Source organism: Suillus clintonianus (genome assembly GCF_016758775.1).
Source record: "Suillus clintonianus strain FC179 chromosome Unknown DEU56scaffold_4, whole genome shotgun sequence".
Lineage (NCBI taxonomy): Eukaryota > Fungi > Basidiomycota > Agaricomycetes > Boletales > Suillaceae > Suillus > Suillus clintonianus.
In genome coordinates, this window is record NW_024539228.1 from 336,375 (window position 1) to 359,897 (window position 23,523).

Consider the following 23,523-nt stretch of genomic DNA (forward strand, 5'->3'; position numbering starts at 1 on the left):
AGAGTGTCCTGAACTTGTTGGGAAGAGGGGTCTCGGCCAACAAGAAGATATCCGGTCATATTTGAAATATCGTATACCACAATGGGTTCAATCAATCTCCATCGGACCAGACCGAAGTCTGTGATGGATTTATGGTAAAGCATGGAGCCTCTTATCAGTCACTGCTACCAACAACACCATAGGAAGCTAGCTTTTTCAGATTACTAATGCGTCCGATGCAACGAGACGATGATCACAAAGTATATTTCTATGGATACCATGACGAGAATCCGTCTTGTGTGCGTTCACTTTGAATCAACTCCTTCTCGCCACTGTGAGCACTTGTACTGTGGGGGTAGAGCGTCCTGAACCCCTTCGTTCGGTTCCCCGTTGCTCCACTCAAGTTATCGTCTTTGTGATGACTGAGGTTGCTCAGGACTATGGATCCATGCTCATTGGTGGCTTGCTAGCCTTCGGGTGCGTGATTTGCCTCGGTACCCGACCTGTCCAACAGAACTCCTCACAGCTTGTCGGGTTGTGTCAACATGCAATTCTTCGTGTACTGGCAACTGTACTCTTATGAGTCTTGGCGTGCCAAGTCATTGGTATGAATATTCTTCTTTGAGTTTCCACTTTAATCACCTTATACAGGTCATTGCAACATGGTATGTTCGAGCGTTCTTTTTGAGCATGATCAGTGACAATGGAATGCTAGGCTGCTCGACTTGTGCCATTCCGCGTTTTTGGCAGTTGCCCTATGGGATTCCATCATTGTGCCCTACGGTGATATGGATGAACTTGACAAGATCCCTTGGTATGTGTGATCTCATTCACTTTCAGCCGGAAAATTGATGCACCATCAGGAGTGTTGGTGTGAGTATTCGTAATTAAGACGTATTGGACTACCCTTAACATTGGCTCATCTAGCCTGCGGTCGAGCTTACTGTGTGTTCTCATACGCATGAAGCTGCTCGATGCTAACCAAAATATTCGCCAGGCTATGATTACCTTCCTCGTCCAAAGGTCAATTATGATGTTATAAATGGCAGTATATGATCCTCACTCGACAGCTTCAGTTTTTTCGCATATCGAATCTACAGATGTTCGTACCTTTCTCTGTCACTGTTTCACCAATACTGAAGTCTGTGAAGTGCAAAAGAAGAGGCTTGCTGTAGTGATCCCAATTGTGAGTTCGCGTTTTAGGGTTTATTACTTGTTGATGAAATCCCTGCTCTCAGGTTACACTCGCTTTCTTTCGCTTAGGTCAGCGCTCAGCGGGGCAACTATGTGTATTTATACTGACGTTTGACTTCAGTTGCGGCTAGCGGTAAGTCATGAAACACCTTCATGTGTGGTCCTTCCAGTCACGCGCATCCTCAAAAATTGAATAGTCTCGATGGCCGAGATGTGAGTAGTATTTAAACATGTTTGATGGTCACTGACGCATGTTTCCTTAGGATCCGCTTGCGATCATACGCCGCATTCGTTGAGCACCCTTTCCCATGTGTAGGTGGTGGGCACATTCATAGTATTAAATGTATTGATTGCATATCGTCGCAGTGGATCTTCACCTTGGGCCTTTCACTTTCAGTATTCGTCGATATCATGATCACAGCGTTCATGTGCTACTTCCTTCGCAAAAATCGCTCGATGGTTACAAGGTAAGTTATCGTTATCTTAAACCATGCAGCTGGCGTTTATTCGTTTGGTAGCACCACGCGTATTATCGACACCCTGACAGTCTGGACGATTCGCAATGGATCGGTGACAAGGTATGTCATCTAGCTACAATCGAGCCGTAATCCTATCTTGAGACCGCCTTCCTTACAGTGCTGCGGCCGTCGCATCATTGATTTGCGTGAGCACCGCATAATTCTTTTGACATGATTCAGTTGCTGAGATATCGATATCACAGTGGTTGGCTATGCCTGAAAACCGCATATTCCTAGGTCTTCATTTCGTTATAGCAAAGTGTAAGCCATCTTTGACTCTTACGAACGCGTCTCACCTTCCGGTGGATCTTGTCGAAGTAGTATATGCAATCTCCCTTTTGGCCACGTGAGTAATCGTCATGTCTGATGCGGCATCCATTGCTCAAAGTTTAATCTGCTGCTGTAGTCTTAATGCCAGACAGCATATGAGAAACGGAAAGCAATACAATTTTTCGAGCGGTTATCCTTTGCCGATCGTCTTTTCAGAGGACTGGGAGAATGCACCGGAAGCTTTGCGCTCGCAACACGGATTTCCGGTAAGCATTAAGACCATCACAGTCGAATGATAAGTATGGATCTTAGAAACTCACAGATGCAGCTTGATCCTTATAAACCAAGAAATGAAAATACAGAGAGGGGGCAAACAGTGCGTAGCCCTTACCATGAAGTCTTGTGAGGATCTTTGATTGTCGAGCAGATTCAAGTAAACGTTGAACGGGTCGTGGAGTCCAAGTTTGATGATGGCTGTACAAAAGGTAGTACAGTCTGACATTACTTAGTTTCATACCTGACTGGGATGATATCATCTACGACACTTTTTTGATAACGGACGTGCTAATTATTATTGATAACTCTACCTATCATAGCTATTTTGTGGCTCTTGGGAATTCTTGGAAAGTCTATGGATCCGATGGTTTGAATATGTACTTAGTACTTAGCTAGCCTCTTGAAGAAATTGTTAAACTGCCAGTGCTAGCGATGCTTGAATGTGCAGTTACTGTGTGGGAGTCTTGGCTACCCACAATTTTTCCGCATCCAAAATGATGCGAAAATGAGTGTTTTCTTCCTCCCAAACATCTGTGTGGCTGATCATGAGTCACAGCAGGTTCGGGGGACGTCACAGCCACAATTTCCTTTTGTATTTTCTGCCGTGCCCCAGAGCAATCTAAATGTTGCTTTGTGTCCATATACAGGCCCTAACCCTACCCTTTCTGCATGCTGTTTATTTTGTCGTTTCCCCAGTGATTATGGCAAAACCGCTGAGGTACAAACAAAGAGAAACAACTAAGTGATAAGGCGTCTACCGTGATGTGATGACTAATGAGAAAAGGAAATTGTCGATGCGCACTGTCTCTGTAGTGTGGGAACTTTGCTTACGTGGCCTTGTTGACATCATGAATCAAACTGGTGTATCGAGCGGAACAGGTTCTTGAGCGAGGCTGGGACTGACCCTGTAGCACAACCTTCTTCAGCTGTTCTGTATTTTCCACAGACTCCCAGGCTCTCAGCGCCGAAGTTTTTGCTACGATCTCGTTTTACTTGCTCGTGGGAGTAGATTGATCGCCACCTCGCTAAAAGGCTTGTTTGGGTCGAATGCGATGTGGGTGATTTGGGGCAGCTGTGCTTGTACAGGCACTACATGGATCAGTTGATTCTTCGCCAAGAATGCGCTGCTATTCCTGTTCATGGATGCTAACATTTGTTTATGATCCACCTCGCGGGAGCATGAGGGACCGAAGCCCCCCGTATCAGCCTGAATCACTCAACCCGATACCAACTAGAGGCGCAAACTTAGGGCGATAACACCCTCAACCAGGTGGCTTATGCGGCGGTCATAGGTGCGTCTCGCTATTGTTGGAGCGGGACTTATACATAATGGATCTTTGTACACAATCATGCAGTGTTTTGATGTAACGCCTGGGAAACAAATCATGATGTGTAGTATCGCGCATCATGATCCATGATGGACGACAACATTTGCGCATGCTGCTAGTGCAATCATACCCCAGTTTGATTGACTCCTGCCATGATTCATGCATCATGCGCTCAGTAGTCGCTCATGTTTCTTCTCCCTATTTCATTTTCAGTTAAGGTGTGTGTAATCACATGGATCATCAAGCTCTTGAGAAGGTTGATCAGATCAGAGCTTAAGATGTTACTGTTACTGTTACAGGCAGCTTTGGCTCGATTGCTTGCGAAAATTTGGTTGCAGATCTCACGCATTTTCGTCCCAGACCCAAGTCTGTGATGGATTTAAGTATGTGCGTTCACTTCAAATTAACTCCTTCTCGCCACTGTGAACACTTGTACTGTGGGGTAAGAGCGTCCTAAGCCCCTTCATTCGGTTCCCCATTGCTCCACACTTGAGAAGTTATCGTCCTTGTGATGACTGAGGTTGCTCAGGACTATGGATCCATGCTCATTGGTGGCTTGCTAGCCTTCGGGTGCGTGATTTGCCTCGATACCCGACCTGTCCAACAGAACTCCTCACAGCTTGTCGGGTTGTCTTAACATGCAATTCTTCGTGTACTGGCAACTGTACTCTTATGAGTCTTGGCGTGCCAAGTCATTGGTATGAATATTCTTCTTCGAGTTTCCACTTTTAATCGCCTTGTACAGGTCATTGCAACATGGTACGTTCGAGTGTTCTTTTTGAGCATGATCAGTGACAATGGAATGTTAGGCTGCTCGACTTGTGCCATTCCGCGTTTTTGGCAATTGCCCTTTGGGATTCCATTATTTTGCCCTACGGTGATATGGATGAACTTGACAAGATCCCTTGGTATGTGTGATCTCATTCACTTGTCAGCCGGAAAATTGACGCACCATCAGGAGTGTTGGTGTGAGTATTCGTAATCTAGACGTATTGTACTACCCTTAACATAGGCTCATCTAGCCTGCGGTCGAGCTTACTGTGTGTTCTCATACGCATGAAGCTGCTCGATGCTAACCAAAATATTCGCCAGGCTATGATTACCTTCCTCGTCCAAAGGTCAATTATGATGTTATAAGGGTAGTATATGATCCTCACTCGACAGGTTCAGTTTTTTCGCATACCGAATCTACAGATGTTCGTATCCTTCTCTGTCACTGTTTCACCAATACTGAAGTCTGTGAAGTGCAAAAGAAGAGGCTTGCTGTAGTGGTCCCAATTGTGAGTTCGCGTGTTAGGGTTTATTACTTGATGATGAAATCCCTGCTCTCAGGTTACACTCGCTTTCTTTCGTTTAGGTCGGCGCTCAGCGGGGCAACTATGTGTATTTATACTGACATTTGACTTCAGTTGCGGCTAGCGGTAAGTCATGAAACACCTGTGTGATCCTTCCAGTCACGCGCATCCTCAAAAAATTGAATAGTCTCGATGAGCGAGATGTGAGTAGTATTTAGACACGTTTGATGGTCACTGACGCATGTTCCCTTAGGATCCGCTTGCGATCATACGCCGCATTCTTTGAGAACCCTTTCCCATTTGTAGGTGGTGGGCACATTCATAGTATTAAACGTATTGATTGAATATCGTCGCAGTGGATTTTTACCTTGGGCATTTCACTTTCAGTATTCGTCGATATCATGATCACAGCGTTCATGTGCTACTTCCTTCGCAAAAATCGCTCGATGGTTACAAGGTAAGTTATCGTAAACCATGCAGCTGGCGTTTATTCGTTTGGTAGCACCATGCGTATCATCGACACCCTGACAGTCTGGACGATTCGCAATGGATCGGTGACAAGGTATGTCATCTAGCTGCAATTGAGCCGTAATCCCATCTTGAGGCCGCCTTCCTTACAGTGTTGCGGCCGTCGCAGCATTGATCTGCGTGAGCGCTGCATAATTCTTCTGACATGATTCAGTTGCTGAGATATCGCAGTGGTTGACTATGCCTGAAAACCGCATATTCCTAGGTCTTCATTTCGTTATAGCAAAGTGTAAGCCATCTTAAATTCTTACGAACGCGTCTCACCTTCCGGTGGATGTTGTCGGAGCAGTATATGCAATCTCCCTTTTAGCCACGTGAGTAATCTTCATATTTGATGCGGAATCCATTGCTCAAAGTTTGATCTGCTGCTGTAGTCTTAATGCCAGACAGCATACGAGAAACGGAAAGCAAAACAATTTTTCGAGCGGTTATCCTTTGCCGATCGTCTTTTCGGAGGACTGGGAGAATGCACCGGAAGCTTTGCGCTCGCAACACGGATTTCCAGTAAGCATTAAGACCATATCATAAGTATAGATCTTACAAAATCATAGATGCGGCTTGATCCTTACAAACCAAGAAATGAAACTACAGAGCGGGGGCAAACAGTGCGTAGCTTTACCATGGAGTCTTGTGAGGATCTTTGATCGTCGAGCAGATCCAAGTAACCGTTGAACGGGTCGTGGAGTCCAAGTTTGATGATGGTTGTACAGGTAGTAGTACTACAGTCTGACATTACTTAGTTTCAGTTTAGTTTCACACTTGAACTCTACCTATCATAGCTATTTTGCGGCTCTTGGGAATTCTTGGAAAGTCTATGGATCCGATGGTTCGAACTTTATGTACTTACTTAGCCTTTTGAAGAAATTGTTAAACTGATGCAAAACTGATGGTTGAATGTGCATTGAACAGCTGAGTCGAATCCGAGTGTGACAAGCGCAAAATAATACGACGCTCTCACGCTCTCGACCGGTCGATGACCACTGGCACAAGTGAAGGCTTAAGCTCGTCTCATTAATATTGTCATGAATCATGGACAGCAGTCAATTGCGTCAGTATACAGAAGCTATCTTCGTGAGATTAGACGATTGCCTCATGCTTACCTTCGGTATGGTCCATCCCTGAATCAGCATGAGCATTGCTAATAACCTGTAGTCGAGTTTTCCGTCTGAAGGCAGAGGATGGCTGTCGTGCTGCGCTGCTGACAAAATGCGATGATCTTAGGGCGCGAAAGCTGAAGAGAGTTTCACAGGTGAGGCTGCTTTCGTCAAGCACTGTTTTTCCATCTTATTTCTGGCTAGACCATACAACACGTCCGTGCAGCAAATAATGGCAACCATAAGGCTTTCAACCATATCCTGGACATTGCCTACGGACGGGTAGGTAAACTAAGATGGGAATTGATGGAGGTGATGAGTTCAAGTGTTTATTTGCGTTGCTCATGATCACCTGATGACGTCCCAGTAGCCCTTACTGTCTGACCCAAACGCACCACTTCCGCCGCCAATCATCCCCGGCAAAGAATCGTCGCGTCCTCCCGTATATTCCCCAGGGCTCACCGCGCTTCTCACTTCGGGTCTGTCTCGTAGGAAAAGACCTTTGGTGCCTGAGAACCTCAGCTTCCCACCAATACTTCCCGAACGTGCAGACCCTAATTCGTCTGATGCCCAGATACTGGGTCCTTTCAGCAAGCGGCGGGAAGTGAACGCTCGCTGGAAGTACTTCAGACGGGAGTGGAAAAAAGTGTTCCCACCTCTCCAGATCTCCGTTTCGCCTTCTCAAGATGTCGGGAATGAGGGCAACGATTTGAGTACTTCGGCTGCTGTCCAGAAAATAGGCTTTGATGGTACCACTGTCCTCGAGGAGCTGGTTCAATTAACAACAAAGCCGAAGAATACATCACGGAAAGGGTCTGATGCTTCCCTCCCAAGACGATGGTTGCGCAGGAGATACCAGGAGCTGCTGGGAAGGCTCCCCATCCTAACTTTTATCTCAGCACGCGAAGACATGAAAACCAAGAAGCCTGGCGGCTTCTCGGTGTCATTGGCACCGAATGCGCTTAAGGTCCGATTTCAAGGGAGATCTTTACCCTGCTCGACGGACGATGATGTGGCATGGAATCAAAAGCATCCAGCGAACATTAAGGCATAGGAAGCCATGATCATCAGGAGGAAGTCCTTTTTGACACAATCACCCGCGAACAATTGGTCATTTTACTCAGAGCAATACCGTTAACAAGTGCCAGAGAACTTTCAGTATGGACAAGGCTTCTGCAGGACCGCGGATACCGCTATCACAAATAAACACCAACACTCGTCCACACAGAATCACTTGCACTCCTCTTTGGACTCAGTCATGTGGGTTAAGAATGCAAATCAACACCCCCGGCACTCTTTACATTACTATAATAAATCCAATGCACCCAAAAGTCCTGCTCTCCATAGCACAATAATTTTGATTCAATTCCGAAAAAAAAAAAAAAAAAAAAAGATCCTAACACTCTGCGCTACCGCGTTGCCCGGAGGGCATGCTATGATAGCTATCGCAGCGACTATTACTGTGCGTTGCACATGCCAGTTCAAAAGGACGGCTCTCCCTAGTCAACGCGCAGAATTGGGAAGGATAGAAAGGATTATAGCAGTTCGAGAATCTTTTATTCGCAATTTGTTGATACATATTTGGTGATATTTACTCAAGCACACAACCGTTATTGGGGTAGCGGGCACTGCCATGACTGAAGGAACAAATACACCAGCGCGGTGCTCGAGGTCCGATTAGCATATGAGGCCATAACTTGCTTGCACGAGTGTTCAGCTTTCCTTATTTCAGTGGCTTGGCGCCGCGAATCCCCAAACACGATCTATCCGACGGTGGCCATTTCTGCAAGCATGGAGGGATGTATTACCCACAAAGTACTACTTATAAATATACAAATACGACTAGATGTCGAAAGCCTGATTGAACTTTAACTGATGTCTGCGGAACTCTCCAGCTCAAGGCCGTGCAGATCGATGAGAAACGTGCTATAATTGCGGTCCGCAGCCTTAGCAACTCCGGCTTCGCCGATGGACTGATCCACCCCACACTGAAGATTGAGTATAGTCTTGTACTCATCGAAGGTAAAATTCTGGTTTTGACGGATACTGTCGAGCAAACCCTAGTTCGACTCGTAAGCAGTGTCATAAACGTACAATGAAGGAAGCGTACCTGGGGTGTCAGGAAGAAAAGTGAATAATAACTCTTTGCGCGCTCAAACTCGGCATGCTGCTGGTCGTCGCCGATGGTCCGCACACTCTGCTGCAGCGCCAGAGCGTTTCGTATAATTTTCCTAACACCAAAACCGTTCGCCATGCGCACGTGCCGAGCATTGGAAATAAGGAGATGTTCTATTAAATGTTCAAGTCCGGCAAAGACAAATCTAAGAGAGGTAAGAGAATTATTCATTTGAGGTGAGGGCAGATGCTCACCGGTGCTCCTCCTTAAGCATAGCTGCTGACACAAACTCGTTGCACTTGCTGATTTCGGTGTTAAGGTCCACGATGTACGGGTCAGGCTCGCCAGCTTCATGGTCGATATTATAATTACCCTGCGATCAATTAGTAATGAATAAGTACACGCAATTCAACACCGACAAGACGCATAGCTGCATCCAAATAGTGCATTGTCCGGCAGCGAATATCGATCCTAATGGTATGCAGAATGATCTCGGCCAGTTGGGCGTACGTCTTAAGTAATGCGCCGAACCGTCTAGAGATCTATATGAGCGTGGTAGTCGGTGTCATGATCAACACACCCACATTGCCATTTCTCGTGATAGGGGAAGGCTAAGCTGTTCGTCGTAAGTACCCCGCGAGAGGAAAGCAGAGATCGACGAGGGAGTAAACGGCGTCACGACATTGACAGACTCCAGTGTCGCAGGCGTAGTCGGCGAGAGTGTGCCATCTGGAGCTGACTTCAGGGCGTTCAACTCCTCTGTGAACCATGCCTGCAGATTAATTTAATCAATGCAATAAATTCATACATCCTGTGCCACTGACCACACTGCGGTAGAGGCCACACAGACTCGCCAATTTGCGAGTTGAAGAAACCAAGTCATGCTTGGCTATCTGAGCTTGGCCGAGGTGATTCAGCTCCAAATGTGTTTCCTGTCGACAAAGCTGACACCTGATCACAGTATTGGACTCCTGCGAAAAATTGTTGGTTTCACGAGCCTCTAGGATATGCGATACATACGGGTGTTGTGAAGAGCTCTGTTAAACACGGGATTAACTCCGACTTTTGTGCCCACTGAGCTGCCAACACCAGAGGTGACGAGGAAGTGTTAGGGATGTTAGTTGTCGAAGAAACCAGGTCTTGGAACTTGTCACTACAACGCTGGTAAAACTGAATGATCACCCCAACAATCAGGCGAGAATAACTTTCTCGATGGAACGGAGTTGTGCGGAGCATCGCGCATAACGAGTTTATCAGTGCCATTAGCTGTGTAGTTGCCTGGAAAACCGCGCATCAGTGATCAATATTACAGCACCTACGAAAGCACGAACTCTGAATATTGGCTTTGCACTAAATCGTGACGACATCTGGTCGTACTGGAAAGCGTCAGGACCTAGTAGGACTGGTATTAGAATCATGTGACATGAGAGACAAAGCAACTAACTTGTTACTGCTTGATGGAAAAGTTCAGATATGCGCTCTTCCAACTGTGGCAGATAAACCTTGAGTACAAAGTCATCTAGTACACCACTCGCAGAGCGGGCACTTTCCACTCCATCAGGGAGAATATCCGTCACTCGGTTCAAGAACGCAAGGGTAGGCTGGAAAAGTACGCTAACATGGAATGCATCCGGCTTGATAAGCAAGCGGTGATGCTGGCTGACACCTAATAGACGGTCGTCTGTGCCGACTGTCGACAGTGTCGCCTGGACGGCACTGTCAGAAGAATTCTGCACAAGACCGGGCATGGTATCTCGAAGGACTCGAGTGAGTTCGTCCTCGTGACGTCGAAGGACTTTTCCAATGGACTTCATATCAGTATCCGCAAATCGGAATACGGACTGCAAGTAAACGTTTAGTGATTGAGACATGCGACGAAATTCTGCGCTGACCTTTTGTTTGTCTCTTATGAACCGACCTTCTCGTAGGACCTCGTTGATGGAAGATATTGGATTTCGCCCCGCCACGGAGCCTTGTTCCTCATCTGTCAAATAGTCATGCAAGAGCGTCCGGACCTGTAACCTGGTTGATATGTTACTTATAGAATTACTGCGCTACGCACCTCAGCTTGTACTGGTAGCCATACATCAGCGAGCGGAAACAAAGCTCCCGGTTTGGCGCCGGACGAGTCCTTGAAGTCTTTTCGCTGAGATAATACAGGTTAGTATGTAGGTGTTTTGCAAGACAAAATGTAGCATACCGATCCTATACGATTAGCAACCTCAAAGACTACCCTTAATCCCTGCGTTACTGCGTCAAGCTTGGAATAAACACTCCAAAAGAAGTCCTTCAATGTTTCCTGATCGACGTGCTTCGTAGAAGACTCCAGGGCTGCAAGGCGTAGGGAAAAGGTCCGGGGGAGTATACCCTTTGCTGGTATCGAAGGAACAACACCATCTAGAGTGATCCCGACGGACTCGTTAGCAACGAAGATATACCCACCCTCTGACCGTCTTCCTAGGCTGGCTGCGCCGAACATAGAAACTCTCTTAGACTCTTCCGTTCTTTCCTCAACCTCGTCCAAGGTACACTCGACCAACGAATATATCTCGCCTTGCAAGCGCTGAGTGACAATATCGAGCGCACTCCCAAGCTTTCCCAGGACTGCAAGGGACTCGAGTAGGGTTTCGATGTAGGCGAAGGAGTCCCCTTCCGGGTTTGCATCAAGTTGAGGTGCCTGAGAAGCCGAAGTTGCTAGCGCAACAAGATTAACATTCGATGAGAAAGACGGAGCGGATGGAAGAGATGAAGAAGACAAATCCTGAACAGACGCATTGCTGCGAAAGTTTGATTCGCTGAGGTCATGAGGAGGGTCATTTGGTCGGAGTGCAAGAGAGTTGAGAAAGCGAGATAATCGGGAAGATCCAAGTTTCAGTGAAGACGATTGAGGCGAAGGATATGCGGTGCCATTCTGGGACGGCTGTGCACTCGAATCATTCTCAAATTCGACCTTAGGAACTTCGGAGACATGTCAAGACGAGAGCTGCACAAAGCGGGAGGACTTACAGGCTGTCTGATTCGGCTTATAAGCAGCCCACCGCGATTCACACCAGAAGGATTTGAGATAAAGGTGGTTGTGAAGCTCGTCAATCAATATTTCCCGTAGCGCCTGCCCAGTCATGAGGTGTTGCATGCCGCTAAGTAATTCACAAACGCACATTTTCCTGATCAATCAGATAACTTCGTAGATCTGAAACTGCTCCAATCTCTTGCATGTCGGGTTTGTTAATCAACTTGAGGCTCCGCACCAGGAGAACCGATGCTTGAGACAACCTTTTCTCCGACATGAGAGTCTCAAGTGCGTCGGGCACTGATTTCAGATGCTCGCTTTACGGAGAAATAGTTAGTAGATGAGCCAATTGACATAAAGTAAAAAGAAACTGACATCTGATCCAACAAACGCATCATCTCTTCTAGCACCTGTCCTCTTGACCACAGCTGAACAAGATCAGCACGCTTATTGCCTAGAGCCTCTTTCGCTTCCATAAGAGCTGTCTTCGACTGTTTTATTTGTGTCTGGGCAAGTCCAAGGTGATTGAGAAGGGCAGCGTGATGCGGAAGTGCGTCCGCAAACGCCTTGTGGTGCTCTAAGTATGAACATTGTTAAAACAGGAAACGAGTGCAGAGCTTAGAGCTTACTGTCTACTGATCCTTTTAATGCCTGCGCAAGCATTACCTTGGTTCGTCGAAAAGACTCAATGTCTTTGCCTATCGAAGTGTCATCGAGTAGTGACAAAGCCAGGTCAACGTTGTTAAACTGCAACAATTGCAAGATTATTACGCTCAGGTACTGTTTGACAGTAGAATCTACGCCTTACATCAGGGTCAATGACAAACTCCCATTCGTCCTTGATCTGGTCGAGCACAGCTACAACACGATGTCAGCGTACAATTAAACAGCTAAAACATATAGTTAGCCATGTTTCTATGATCAGATTCCTCACCGTCGATATCTCCTGCTTTGGCCTTCCCGGTTGCTTTCCGGTATGGCATTCGCTCGCGGATGCGCTCTTGCCTCTTCATCTCCATCTCCTTCTCCCTCTGCTTTTCTTGTTCATATGCTATATCATCGCTACCATTTGTCATCGCACGTTTGCGAGCTCCAGCTTCCCTGAAGGCAGCCATGACGGAAGCCATTGCAGGGGTTGTCGGGGAAGTCTCATCGTAAGCGCTAGATCGCGGTATATCCACTCGAACCCTACTATTTGCAGCGCCTATACTTCCATTATGGTATTGCGGCACCCCTGACGAATCTGAGCGCGTTGTGCTGGAACTATCTCTACGGTCCCTTGCTGCGTAATCTTCAAGTTGGGTTGCTCGAGACGAAGTGGAAGCCCGCTCGGAATGCTCAGATACCTGGCGTGGCCTCAGTTCTGACCTTTGTGGGCGTAGAGGACCCTTGGGTGATGAAAACCCTGGGCCCTTGGGTGAGGAGGAGGCAAGGGTGTTGTTACTTGGTGCTCCCTGACGTGATGGCGGGCGGGCAATCTGCAACGGTCTGGTAGTTGAATAAGACCCGTTCGAGTTGTTCGGTAAGGGAATGCGGTTTGGGTCTGTGGGTTCGAGAGGAAAGGTCGGTATTCGAGACATGGGATGTATAACCGCGAGCCAGAGAACACTTGTTGACCAATTGGGGTTCAAACTATTAGTACTTCCGTTTTCAGACTAGCCGGACTGCTACTAGTAAACATCTCAGACCACTGCAATCTACTACTTTGTGGCCAGTACCAACTTGAAGTACTAGGGCTCACTGCTAACTTCAGCTGCAAACAAGGTGACGGGCCTTTGACTTAGAATATACGGAAACGCTGTAAACCTTGACAGCACATCATCCTACTCGCAGTCTTGCACCCTTCAACTTGCAGGATGCCCGATACCAGGACCAGTTTACCCCCGTTTCTAGACTCTCTGGCACCAGATTCCAGCGTTTCATATATGAATGCTCTTTTTCCTTCCAGTGACGATATACCATCTGTACATGTGCACTGGTGGCCGTGTAAACGAGCAAGTGTATCACCCTCCACAATTCTACTCTTTATACCAGGTAGGTTTGGCAATGTCGCACTTCCATCCGAGCTTATTCTGAATTACTACAGGAAACCCTGGTATCATCGACTTCTATCATCCGTTTCTCACCGCAATACACAACCAGGACAGGTCTGGGACATTGGCGATACTGTCACATTCACATATCGGACATGACCCTGCTACCGAGGATCTTGCACCAGCACGCCGCACTTCATTTAATCATGCGTTGACATTTCAGATTCGAAATTCCCTTCGAATTTTCGATGCTTTGACCACATCTTTTGGCGTCAATACACGTATTGTGATCGCTGGCCACAGCGTTGGTTCATGGGTAGCTCTGCAGGTAGCGTTTCTGAAGTGTCCCACTGTGCTACCTCTTCAATGCTCTTTAAAAGGTCTTGAAACTACGGTCCGCCGCTGTTTCGGGAGTTTTCTTCCTTTTTCCGACTATCACCAACATTGCGTACACACCGAATGGTCGACTGTTGTCGGTTGGTAGTTGAGTTTTGGTAGTAGTTATGCTCACGATTCCTGCGTTCTCTTAGCGTTTGTTTCGGCCTCCGTTTCCGCGCATTACATCACAGGTTGCTCGGGTATTGCGTCTTGTGCCACTAATCATCCTTCGTCAAATATTTCCACAATACCCGATCTCACAACTCAAGGTTCTTCGGTCATTTCTGCTATCTCCTTCATCAATCTTTGCTGCGATGACGATGGCACACGATGAAATGCTCAACATTAAGGAACTGGACGCTGCCACCTTGGACAAATACCGCCACCAGCTTTGGTTTTATTTCGCAGATCACGATGACTGGGTTGACCAAGGAAGAGAAACGATTCTCCAGGTCTTCAGGGCAGACCCTGGCACTGTGAAAGTCGTGCACGGACACCGTGATATCCCACATGCATTCTGCATCAGTGTGTCCTTGTACCTCATCTTCTGCACTATCTTGATACTGATTGTGATTGATAGACAATAGCGAAGAAGTAGCATTGGAGTGTTATGAGTGGCTCGTTTCTGGGGGATTCGTGTGATTAGATACACTATCACGTCTGCCCTTGACCGCAATCTATATAATGCGCTGTTTTCTTTGCGCCTTAGCACGCCATAAATATATGCATCGATCTGAATTCCCACGGGGGACACACGGAAACACGAGCTGACAAATCGCACGCGTCTTGCTGTAAACGCTCATTTCTGAGAAAGCGTGTCTAACGCGCAACGGAAACGGTGCCTTTTGAGAGACATTCCCAGCATGTCTTCCCAAACCACTGATCCCCTTTTACTTTTTACCCCACCAACTAGTTCTCCTGGTGGACTACCTACTAATAGTGATAACGTTACAGTCGCGTCCTCCAACGTTCCGATGGCTCCCAAGACGCGTCCAAAAGCATCCTTTTTCATAGAGCCTCCTGTCTTGTCTGACTTGCAGAGGAAACAGTACAAACCTGTTCCTGAGGAATTCAAGGAAGGCGTGCCTTTCGACAGGGATGACATTGACGCGATTGTAGGTGAATCCCGGGAGGGCACCGATTTTTCCTACTTTGTGCGTTTCAACGATGGGCTAGCATATAGAGTGCGCATCTCTTTGCCGAAATTTATTCACCAATTTGACGCGTAATCACATAGCTTCCTGCTAGTGACTTCAAGGCTGAATATGCTGACCTAGTTGAGGAATACGGTGAGTTTCTACTTTAGTGGTATGTATAGCGCGTGTCTCATGACTTGTCATGCAGATCAAAAGAAAGATGCTGGAGAGCTCGACGAATTTGACCCATCCTCTAGCGCGGTACACGAGGATTCTCGCATGAGGACAATCATAACCATAGATATGGTCAATTGTGTTGCCCGGAGTACAAGCACTTGGGGATATACCTCGGCCTCGTCCTCCCTGTCTGATCTTACGGAACCTTCTGAATCTGATCAGCAAGAGGACGACGACCGGAGCGAGGACGAATATCGCCAGGACCAGAGCATGCCCACCCGCAAAGCCAATTCTAGGCCTATCCGAGCTGCGGCTGCTAAAGGTAGAAGGACGTCACGCGTTGCAACTCAAACAAAGCTTCCTTTCAGCCCCAAAAAGTTACGCAGCAGGCATGTTCGCCGGTATATGACCGAATCGGAGGATGAATTGGCAGGATATGAGCAGGAGGACGTCATAGAAGTCATTCCAGCTCGCAGGTCGGCTCGTGAGCGCAAGAGCGCAAGAACTAACCTTGCAGAGGATTATGTTGATGAGGCTGGTGACAGCGAAACCGATAGCGAATCGTACACAGAAACTTCCAAGAGGGCTGCAAAGTCCAAAGCAGCCGTGAAAAGTCAAAAGCGACTCAAGCGGGGACCTGTTTCCCGACCTGCCTATGGCATCTTTCGTTCTGTTGCGGATCTTGAGTTTGATGCCTATGAGGAGGAAGACACCGAGTTGCTGCGCGCTCACCGGGATATTTGCGAGAAATGTCACAAAGCACCTGCTCATGTGCAGTTGAAAAAACCGAGGAAAGGCAGGAGAAAGATTCGCAAGGAAGACGACTATGGGTCCGAGGAGAATGAAGATGATCTCATCCAGTCCTTGGGTGGCTGGGTTCGATGGTATGATCAAACTGACTCGACTCTCACTGGAATACTTATGTCCAAAACACAGCCTAAAGTGTCCAGTTGCAGTTCATTGGCGCTGTCTCGCAAGGACCCAGAAAGATGAGGTCACCCGTGCAGCGCGTGCGCGTGATAAAGAGGAATGGAAGAGTGAACAGCCAGACGGTTACGATGGCCACGAGCCTCCAGACTCCGAACTTCCGAATCGCAAGGAGCTCGATATTATGCAAACCACGGAGTTCATATGTGCCAATTGCATGAAGGGCGGTATTTGTATGGGCTGCAAGGAGATTGCCTTAGAAGCCGATTCATCCATCATGAGACAGTCCACCGCACCACCTGCCGTTTCGATATCCAAACCCACAGGGCTTGCTCAGGACATCGAAATGGTTGACGCCACGCAGACTTCTTCGAATGCCGCTAATAGCGTATCGCTCCCTACAAGGGAGCTTGTCTACCGGTGCTTCACCTGCAAGCGTCTCGCCCATTATAGCCATCTTCCTATCCCAGATACCTTTGAACCTGGTGATCCGGCTTCTGTGGACGATGTCAAACTTGCATCCTTCTATCAGCTCGATACTGGATGGCGTTGTGCAGATTGCTTCTCGTATGAGTACACCGTAGACAAGATCCTTGCATGGCGTCCATATCCTGCCAATGCCGTTGAACCACAATATTCGCTCACGAATCTTCCAGAGCCCAAGAGCATGTTGCCTCGGGAGTACCTCGTGAAATGGAACGAGCGAAGTTATCGGCGCGCCCAATGGGTTCCGCACATGTGGCTGGCGTCTACAACATATATGAAGCTTAAAAACTTCATTGCGACCGGGCCCAAAGTAGAATTGCTGGACAACCCTGCTCCTGAACAGAACGCCATACAGGCTGATCCTTCCGCGAAGGATATACCAACTCAGCCAGTCTCATTCGAGGCCAGCGCGAGTCAGACTCCTGAGGTGGAGGTCAAGTCCAAGTCGGTATCGTCACTAAGTCCTTTGCCAGATGCAGAGCGTCATATTCCTCCTGCATGGAAAACCACGGATCGTGTGCTGGATGTCCTTTTCTGGAAAGTCAACCCGCCGGGGCGCAGAAAGAGAGGCAAAGGGAGCTCGGTCGCGGAGAGCGATGAAGAAGCGGATTTGCCTCTGGAGCTCCTGGATCAGCTGGTGAAAACGCAGGTGAAAGGTGAACAACCTAGCGATGACTACGTGGAGACTGTAGATGATTTTTTGCGCACTGTTGATAAGTCGGAGCTGGACATCAAGGACATCAAGTATGTCGCATGGGCGTTTATCAAATGGGACGATCTGGGCTACAATGAAGGTGAGTATACGTTCTCGCCTTGTCGCTGTTTAACTCAATTGGCAAAATAGCAACTTGGGATTCTCCCCCTCGGTTTGACGAGCCTGGTTACCTGGCATTCGAGGCAGCTTTCCAACGCTTTATAGACTCGCTAAAGGTTTTCGTTCGAAAATCGGCGACGGACGTCAAGAAGCTAGAAAGCAGAGTGAAGGATGGATACGGACAGCACGCCCTTCGTCAGAAACTTCAACCTAAGCTTGGTCAGAACAGTCAACTCCAGCTCATGCCATTCCAAGTTTGCTCTTTAGTGTTTTCAACTCAGCCGACATGCTAACGATCTTCTAGATGGATGGCTTTGACTGGCTCTGTGACAATTGGTGGAACTTGCAGCCTTGCATCCTTGCCGATGAGATGGGCCTGGTAGGCCTATCAGTAATCATATTTCATTTTTACTCACGTTCAACTTTACACAGGGTAAGACAGTCCAAATCGTGACTTTCCTCGGGACTATCATCGAGAAATGGCAGGCTGCTCCTGCCCTTGTCATTGTTCCCAATTCCACCATCACGAACTGGATTCGAGAATTTACTCGTTGGGCACCAAATTTACGAGTAGTACCCTTCTACGGGGAAGCGAAGGCTCGGGACGTGGTCATTGAATACGAGTTGTTCCATCCCTCCGACCGAAAGGGTGGTCCAGAACCCAAGTACCATGTGATGGTGACCACTTACGAGACGCTCACCAACCCGAGGGATTTCAACTCGGTGTTCAAGAGCATTCCGCGTTGGGAAGTTCTTGTTGTGGACGAAGGACAACGCTGTAAGTTACTCAGCAATTAGTAACGAATAACATTGATCCCCAGCTCAGTGAAGAGCGATCATAGTCTGTTGTTCAAGAAACTCAACGAGCTGCATGCGATTCATCGCGTCATCATGACTGGGGTGAGATACCTTCGCGATTGTTTGTCAATTAGCAGCTGACTTCGTCAGACACCTCTTAACAACAATATTCGCGAGCTCTTTAACCTCATGAACTTCCTCGATCCAACAGAATGGAGCGACCTCGAGGCCTTGGAGAAGGAGCATGAAGAATTGAATGAGGAGCTAGTGCGGCAGCTGCATATTAGACTCAAGCCTTACTTCCTGCGGCGCATCAAGAGCGAAGTTCTACAACTTCCCCCTAAGGTTTGTTTGTTTTAGTGGGGTTGGTTGCATTTCTCACATTCTCCAGAACGAGGTCATCGTCCCCCTTTCTATGGCTCCTCTGCAAAAGGAAATCTATAGGTCTATCCTCAGTGCGTGTTCTTTGCAGCTTATCATGTCATACGCTAATTACCGTTCTGTAGGTCAAAATTTGGACATTCTCCGAAGTCTGACCCAGGCTGCAACTACTAAAGCGGGAAAACCCTTGGTCGGCAAGGCCAATTTGAATAATATGTTGATGCAACTTCGCAAGTCAGTTCACCACTGCCTAGCCGTTGACACTTGGTACTCATCCCTATGTAGATGCCTTCAGCATCCGTATCTTAATTCTGAGGACATCGAGCCTCGCAACCTCACCCCTGCAGAGGCTCATGAGAGACTGATAGGTGCTAGCACCAAATTGCGGTTTTTGAGGATGCTCTTACCCAAACTGAAGGCCAGAGGTCATCGCATATTATTGTTTAGTCAGGTAAGCGGAACGCCGTCCGGTAGTTAGCCTGATGACACATGTTCCATAGTTTGTTATGGCGCTTGATATCATCGAGGACTTCATCAGAGGTGAAGGCTACAAGTACTTGCGCCTGGTAATTATCCATACCGTTGAATGCGAATGTCGATCTTGACCCTTTCTAGGATGGAAACACCAAACAGGCCGATCGCCAAAAGGGCATGGACGAGTTTAACAAACCTAACTCGGATGTTTTCATCTACATGCTCAGTACTCGAGCGGGCGGCGTTGGAATCAACTTGTATACTGCAGATACGGTCATCATATTTGACCCTGATTTCAATCCTCACCAGGTATGTATGACCTGATCTATTCATGCTGGTTGCCCTAACTTAGATCTGGCATTCTAGGACTTGCAGGTACGGCATGTTTCATACCAACTTTTTACTTTTGTATTGACATATTTCAGGCCATAGCTCGCTCTCACCGGTACGGACAAACGAAGACATGCTTGGTGTTTAAGTTCATGGTCAAAGATTCGGCTGAAGGCATGAACCACCACACGACTTCTTGTCCGTTGACGCTCACAGCATTCTAGAACGGATCATGCTAATGGGGAAGAAAAAACTTGTTCTCGACCATTTAATTGTTCAGAAGATGGACGACGACGACGGTGCTGGTGAAGATCTTCAGTCGATCCTCACGTTTGGAGCCAAAGCCTTGTTTGAGGAAGGTGATCAGTCTTCGAAGGACATAAATTGTGCGTACATCATTGCCGCCGTTGAACGAACGTTGGGCTCAAATTTCGTTTTAGACGTCGACAATGATGTTGAGAAGCTCATCGAGAAGATTGAAGTAGAGGGTGATCAACAGGCAGCCACCAAGGAGGCTGGGCTCTCCTTTGCGTTTGCCAAAGTATGGGCGGCAGACAAGGATACCATGGAAGAGATCCAAGAGGATGTCCCAGATACGGAACAGGGCGATTCTTGGGCCCAAGCACTCGAGAGGATAGCCGCTGAGAAAGGTGCGGAGCAGGTAACCGAAGTCACAGGCAGAGGCGCTCGCAGGAAGGCTGCTGCTATATTCCCTCAGGTGATTTTGATGATGTCTGCCTGCTGATGCGCATGGCTCATTGTTTCCACAGCAAAAGCTAGATCACATTGAAGGTCTTGAGGACACGCCCGACATGAGCAGGAAAAAGAAGAAACATCGACCTTCGAAGTCAGACGCATCCAGCGATTCCGACGCTTATGCGGGCACGCCTGGCGCACAAGCGACCGATTCGAGTGCTAGCTCGATGGACATGGACGTGATTGAGGAATTATCAACGATCTCTCACAAGGCCAAGATGAAGGCCAAGGCTAAGACTAAGTATCGAGAACAGGCCTCGGTGAGAGAAGATGAGGATATACTGCTTTGCGGTCTTTGCAACACACGCCATGGAAAGGGGATCTGCTACATGACCGAAGACTCCACCAATCTGGTGGAGTACAGGGAAATGCTGATGAACCATGATTCGGATGAGCCATTGCCAGTCAAGGTATCGACGTCGCTTCACATGGTCTCATTAAGATACTAACACCTACTTTAGACAGCTGCTATTGCTGCCATAGAAAAGACGCTTGTTTTAAGGGGCCATGGCCATCTTCTTGCTGGTCAGCCGCTCAAACTTGTCGCAAATAGCAATGGCAACCATGCTACTGTCAAGCAAAAAAAGAAACGTGCTCGTGATGCATTGGGTGTTCAGAAACCGAAAACAGTCTCGTCGTCCAATCCATCCACCTCTTCTTCTGTGCCCCCGCGAGGACCTATGCTCGGATCTTCGTCCACCACGCCGCTCCTAATATCGCCTCCTCGCCTTTCCAGACCCATAGACGAGTCCGAGAAAGTTGGGCGACAGACGACACTGGAGTTTTCCATCACGGATAAGGACAGGGAGAGGAAAAATAGAACCGTTCTGCCACCCGTTCTGCCTTTGAAACGAAGGCCATCACCTGTGCATGTGGGGGAGTCATCATCCTCCAAGAAGCATAAATCATCAATCGCGCAATGCCCAGTTTGTGGAGGTCCATATCACCACGTGAAAGATTGCCCCATCATGGCACTTGGCCCTCGCAGGTGATGTGCGGCGCCTTGTAGTGTATGTAACCTCCTGACGTTCACCCAACAGTATCACTACACATATCCTACGGTTGGAGCAGGACCCTTCACAACAGGCCACGGTGAACAGTCTCAAGAAACAGCTCAGACGGCAGCGGCAGAAGCAGGATGCTGAGGAAGCAGCTCGTTACAGTGGGTTTGGTGGCCCTTCAATGTTGGCGTGATTTCTCCAGTAGAGAGAGTGCAGATCATTTCTCATACTTTACACGCTGCCTCATAATGCTAGATACGCTATATTTTGAAGCATACAGATATCAATGATTTCATAGTGACTACGTCGTCTGTAACTCCGGAGTGAATACGTAATTCAATCTAAATTTAGGTTGGACCCACTGACTGACAACTTTGAACGAACACGCGCCTAACACAACCACCATCTTGAGTCACGAAGATCTTTTAGGATCCACCTTGGATACATATTGCGCTTCTTATAATTATTGATGTCTCTCCCTCCTCGCCTTCGCGGTCACAGCGTTGCTCTTTTCGCCATGGAATCAACGCCTGAGCCTGGCCTCGGAATGCCACATAATGCCCTCAAACGAAACCGTTCACAGACCATCGACGAAATGCCGGAGGAGGTACCTGAACTTCCGAAGCTTTCAGGGCCCGTTATTCTTGAAGTCTACACTCACAAATCCCTTCGACTGGCATGCAATGCACAGTTTCCTGACAATGAGCGATTGGCCATCCTTGGCCACGAAATTTTGGAGATGATGACGACGCATCTACTTTTCTTCCGGAAACCCAAGCTTCCAGTGCATCTAATTGAGGTGAGTCGCATGTTTTCTGCCAAATGTTCGTGATAGCTTCTACTCTTGAGTAGGTACAACGGACGCAGCTCTTGACCGACGAAACGATTGATATCTGGTCAAAACTGTACGGGCTGCGGAACCAGCTTCGTTGTGACCCTAGGTGTCTACAATCACTCCAGAGTCCTGAGGTACTTACTTATTTATCATGCGCATTGTTCGATTCTCATCTAGGTCCAGGAAGGGCGCCTGATATTCAATGCATATCTGGGAGCCGTGTTCACCGAGCACGGGCTCCAGACAGTGCACGAGTGGATAGGCGGCCTCCTTCGGCTGTCCACTACGATACTGAATGACAATCACGATATGGATGTTGATGTTGCGTCGATAACTTCGAAACCACCATCGCCATCACCCATTCCCACCTCGAAACGAATTAAAGTAGAGGAGCCTTCTGCTCCTCCTCCACCATTACCATCATTCCCTCCTCCACCAGTGTACCAACTGCCCTCACGTTTTTCGACTCACCAGCCTTCCCCACAACCACAACCACGGCTTCAGCTGCCGCTACCCACACCGCGCACCTTTTTTTCGCAATTAGCTCAAACCACCCACTACAATCCGTATTTGCGGTCATCTCCGGCTCGACCGCCGTCTCCCCCAAGGATCCCACCTCCAAATCCGCTGGCGCCTGCTCAACCTCACCTTGCATTTCTACCGCTGTTCAATCAAACAGCTCATCAACGTGGTGTGAGCGTCAATTACCCAGCAGTATTGGTGGGTCCACCACATGCCGGAAAATGGAACGTTACTTGCGTTGGTGAGCACATGTAACGGCATCTTATCTCTTGGAAAAGTGCTTAATAATTGAACGTGGGACTAGTTGATGGGATCGAGAAGGGTAAAGGAACTAGCGACACTAAGCAGCAAGCCAAAGAGCAAGCTGCAAGACAGGCTTACTACGAGATGGGGTGGGCACCTCGTAAGTGTGATTTCTCTCGATTAGTTGACGTTCGACCTCAGTTGCCTTTTGTTACAGGAGGGTAGCGCCATCAGATGTAGAGGCACTGCGCGTTTCTCATAGCAGTGCTATTCGGGCAAGTTTCAACCACGGACTCTTGGTGGAGATTATGGCTGTGTGCCCGAACAGCACTATTATAAGATATATGACTAGTCCTGCGTTCCAGCAGTTTTGTAGGAACGGAGTGGCGAGCTAGGTATTAATTCCTCTTCATAGTTTTTTGTCGTGAATGGACTCCGCTAAATCAGGTACAGAGGGTATCTGTACGAGCATTAGAGATAGTAGGGACCAACGTGACCATTGTTGAGCTCTATCGGTCCATCCACGGGAGGAGATACGGAATTTAATTATTACCTTGTTCGCTTCAGGAAGTACGGGAGATACCGGCGGCTGACTGATAGTCCGTGATCAGACTGAGTGTGAGA

The 23,523-nt window shown here is 47.9% G+C and overlaps 7 protein-coding genes across 7 annotated transcripts; 6 read left to right on the forward strand and 1 right to left on the reverse strand.

Annotated features, from left to right (window-relative positions):
* Positions 1–215: 215 nt before the first annotated feature.
* On the forward strand, positions 216–2,610 carry DEU56DRAFT_897737 (uncharacterized protein; the record flags this gene model as incomplete). Its single annotated transcript, XM_041356449.1, has 21 exons — positions 216–456; positions 494–584; positions 631–644; positions 695–793; positions 843–852; positions 907–924; positions 977–1,002; positions 1,056–1,081; positions 1,131–1,165; positions 1,218–1,242; positions 1,295–1,306; positions 1,371–1,386; positions 1,437–1,485; positions 1,540–1,640; positions 1,692–1,751; positions 1,810–1,837; positions 1,895–2,037; positions 2,098–2,227; positions 2,284–2,337; positions 2,389–2,446; positions 2,558–2,610. Exons 1-21 carry the CDS (start codon positions 398–400, stop codon positions 2,608–2,610), a joined length of 1,107 nt encoding a protein of 368 aa, XP_041214350.1. The 5' UTR covers positions 216–397.
* Positions 2,611–4,932: 2,322 nt separating this feature from the next.
* DEU56DRAFT_373722 (uncharacterized protein) lies at positions 4,933–6,276 on the forward strand. Its single transcript, XM_041345916.1, has 10 exons — positions 4,933–5,063; positions 5,114–5,162; positions 5,217–5,317; positions 5,363–5,422; positions 5,481–5,508; positions 5,560–5,617; positions 5,678–5,702; positions 5,763–5,892; positions 5,940–5,993; positions 6,044–6,276. The coding sequence occupies exons 1-10, from the start codon at positions 5,053–5,055 to the stop codon at positions 6,116–6,118; spliced, it is 591 nt and encodes a 196-aa protein (XP_041214351.1). The 5' UTR covers positions 4,933–5,052; the 3' UTR covers positions 6,119–6,276.
* Positions 6,277–6,284: 8 nt separating this feature from the next.
* DEU56DRAFT_769636 (uncharacterized protein) lies at positions 6,285–7,873 on the forward strand. Its single transcript, XM_041351343.1, has 4 exons — positions 6,285–6,493; positions 6,541–6,637; positions 6,687–6,794; positions 6,853–7,873. The coding sequence occupies exons 1-4, from the start codon at positions 6,411–6,413 to the stop codon at positions 7,534–7,536; spliced, it is 972 nt and encodes a 323-aa protein (XP_041214352.1). The 5' UTR covers positions 6,285–6,410; the 3' UTR covers positions 7,537–7,873.
* A 192-nt stretch (positions 7,874–8,065) lies between these two features.
* On the reverse strand, positions 8,066–13,223 carry DEU56DRAFT_769642 (Sec8 exocyst complex component-specific domain-containing protein). Its single transcript, XM_041351344.1, has 18 exons — positions 12,543–13,223; positions 12,417–12,466; positions 12,238–12,355; positions 11,984–12,185; positions 11,757–11,925; positions 11,605–11,707; positions 10,799–11,556; positions 10,661–10,744; positions 10,491–10,613; positions 10,043–10,439; positions 9,930–9,991; positions 9,619–9,876; positions 9,423–9,569; positions 9,183–9,370; positions 9,018–9,132; positions 8,853–8,971; positions 8,593–8,803; positions 8,066–8,542 (listed from the first exon to the last, which is right to left on the reverse strand). The coding sequence occupies exons 1-18, from the start codon at positions 13,186–13,188 to the stop codon at positions 8,351–8,353; spliced, it is 3,942 nt and encodes a 1,313-aa protein (XP_041214353.1). The 5' UTR covers positions 13,189–13,223; the 3' UTR covers positions 8,066–8,350.
* A 63-nt stretch (positions 13,224–13,286) lies between these two features.
* Positions 13,287–14,739, forward strand: DEU56DRAFT_769645 (uncharacterized protein). Its single transcript, XM_041351345.1, has 6 exons — positions 13,287–13,372; positions 13,423–13,642; positions 13,695–13,969; positions 14,022–14,117; positions 14,172–14,544; positions 14,600–14,739. The coding sequence occupies exons 2-6, from the start codon at positions 13,465–13,467 to the stop codon at positions 14,659–14,661; spliced, it is 984 nt and encodes a 327-aa protein (XP_041214354.1). The 5' UTR covers positions 13,287–13,372; positions 13,423–13,464; the 3' UTR covers positions 14,662–14,739.
* A 69-nt stretch (positions 14,740–14,808) lies between these two features.
* DEU56DRAFT_769656 (uncharacterized protein) lies at positions 14,809–21,624 on the forward strand. The gene is made up of 20 exons (XM_041351346.1): positions 14,809–15,203; positions 15,257–15,308; positions 15,364–16,216; positions 16,269–17,539; positions 17,590–17,813; positions 17,864–17,938; positions 17,992–18,337; positions 18,386–18,459; positions 18,508–18,702; positions 18,749–18,812; positions 18,864–18,972; positions 19,024–19,189; positions 19,239–19,304; positions 19,354–19,521; positions 19,579–19,587; positions 19,638–19,716; positions 19,767–19,928; positions 19,983–20,260; positions 20,313–20,708; positions 20,760–21,624. The coding sequence occupies exons 1-20, from the start codon at positions 14,883–14,885 to the stop codon at positions 21,288–21,290; spliced, it is 5,439 nt and encodes a 1,812-aa protein (XP_041214355.1). The 5' UTR covers positions 14,809–14,882; the 3' UTR covers positions 21,291–21,624.
* A 50-nt stretch (positions 21,625–21,674) lies between these two features.
* On the forward strand, positions 21,675–23,464 carry DEU56DRAFT_769658 (uncharacterized protein). Its single transcript, XM_041351347.1, has 5 exons — positions 21,675–22,098; positions 22,152–22,268; positions 22,318–22,897; positions 22,961–23,059; positions 23,117–23,464. Exons 1-5 carry the CDS (start codon positions 21,769–21,771, stop codon positions 23,122–23,124), a joined length of 1,134 nt encoding a protein of 377 aa, XP_041214356.1. The 5' UTR covers positions 21,675–21,768; the 3' UTR covers positions 23,125–23,464.
* The last annotated feature ends 59 nt before the right edge of the window (positions 23,465–23,523 follow it).

Excerpts from the sequence above, each read along its gene's own strand:
- DEU56DRAFT_373722 (XM_041345916.1), top strand. Across the intron at positions 5,618-5,677 it reads TCATTTCGTTATAGCAAAGT|TATATGCAATCTCCCTTTTA; the intron begins GTAAGCCATCTT and ends TTGTCGGAGCAG. Across the intron at positions 5,703-5,762 it reads GCAATCTCCCTTTTAGCCAC|TCTTAATGCCAGACAGCATA; the intron begins GTGAGTAATCTT and ends CTGCTGCTGTAG.
- DEU56DRAFT_769636 (XM_041351343.1), top strand. The coding sequence starts at position 6,411 with ATGAATCATGGACAGCAGTCAATTGCGTCAGTATACAGAAGCTATCTT. Across the intron at positions 6,638-6,686 it reads AGCTGAAGAGAGTTTCACAG|ACCATACAACACGTCCGTGC; the intron begins GTGAGGCTGCTT and ends ATTTCTGGCTAG. Across the intron at positions 6,795-6,852 it reads TAAGATGGGAATTGATGGAG|CCCTTACTGTCTGACCCAAA; the intron begins GTGATGAGTTCA and ends ACGTCCCAGTAG.
- DEU56DRAFT_769642 (XM_041351344.1), bottom strand. The coding sequence starts at position 13,188 with ATGTCTCGAATACCGACCTTTCCTCTCGAACCCACAGACCCAAACCGC. Across the intron at positions 12,467-12,542 it reads CAAAGCAGGAGATATCGACG|CTGTGCTCGACCAGATCAAG; the intron begins GTGAGGAATCTG and ends ATCGTGTTGTAG. Across the intron at positions 8,972-9,017 it reads TGGATGCAGCTATGCGTCTT|GGTAATTATAATATCGACCA; the intron begins GTCGGTGTTGAA and ends AATTGATCGCAG.
- DEU56DRAFT_769645 (XM_041351345.1), top strand. The coding sequence starts at position 13,465 with ATGCCCGATACCAGGACCAGTTTACCCCCGTTTCTAGACTCTCTGGCA. Across the intron at positions 13,643-13,694 it reads AATTCTACTCTTTATACCAG|GAAACCCTGGTATCATCGAC; the intron begins GTAGGTTTGGCA and ends GAATTACTACAG. Across the intron at positions 13,970-14,021 it reads GTTCATGGGTAGCTCTGCAG|GTCTTGAAACTACGGTCCGC; the intron begins GTAGCGTTTCTG and ends GCTCTTTAAAAG.
- DEU56DRAFT_769656 (XM_041351346.1), top strand. The coding sequence starts at position 14,883 with ATGTCTTCCCAAACCACTGATCCCCTTTTACTTTTTACCCCACCAACT. Across the intron at positions 18,338-18,385 it reads TGTGGACGAAGGACAACGCT|TGAAGAGCGATCATAGTCTG; the intron begins GTAAGTTACTCA and ends TCCCCAGCTCAG. Across the intron at positions 19,305-19,353 it reads GCTACAAGTACTTGCGCCTG|GATGGAAACACCAAACAGGC; the intron begins GTAATTATCCAT and ends GACCCTTTCTAG.
- DEU56DRAFT_769658 (XM_041351347.1), top strand. The coding sequence starts at position 21,769 with ATGTCTCTCCCTCCTCGCCTTCGCGGTCACAGCGTTGCTCTTTTCGCC. Across the intron at positions 22,269-22,317 it reads AATCACTCCAGAGTCCTGAG|GAAGGGCGCCTGATATTCAA; the intron begins GTACTTACTTAT and ends ATCTAGGTCCAG. Across the intron at positions 22,898-22,960 it reads ATGGAACGTTACTTGCGTTG|TTGATGGGATCGAGAAGGGT; the intron begins GTGAGCACATGT and ends ACGTGGGACTAG.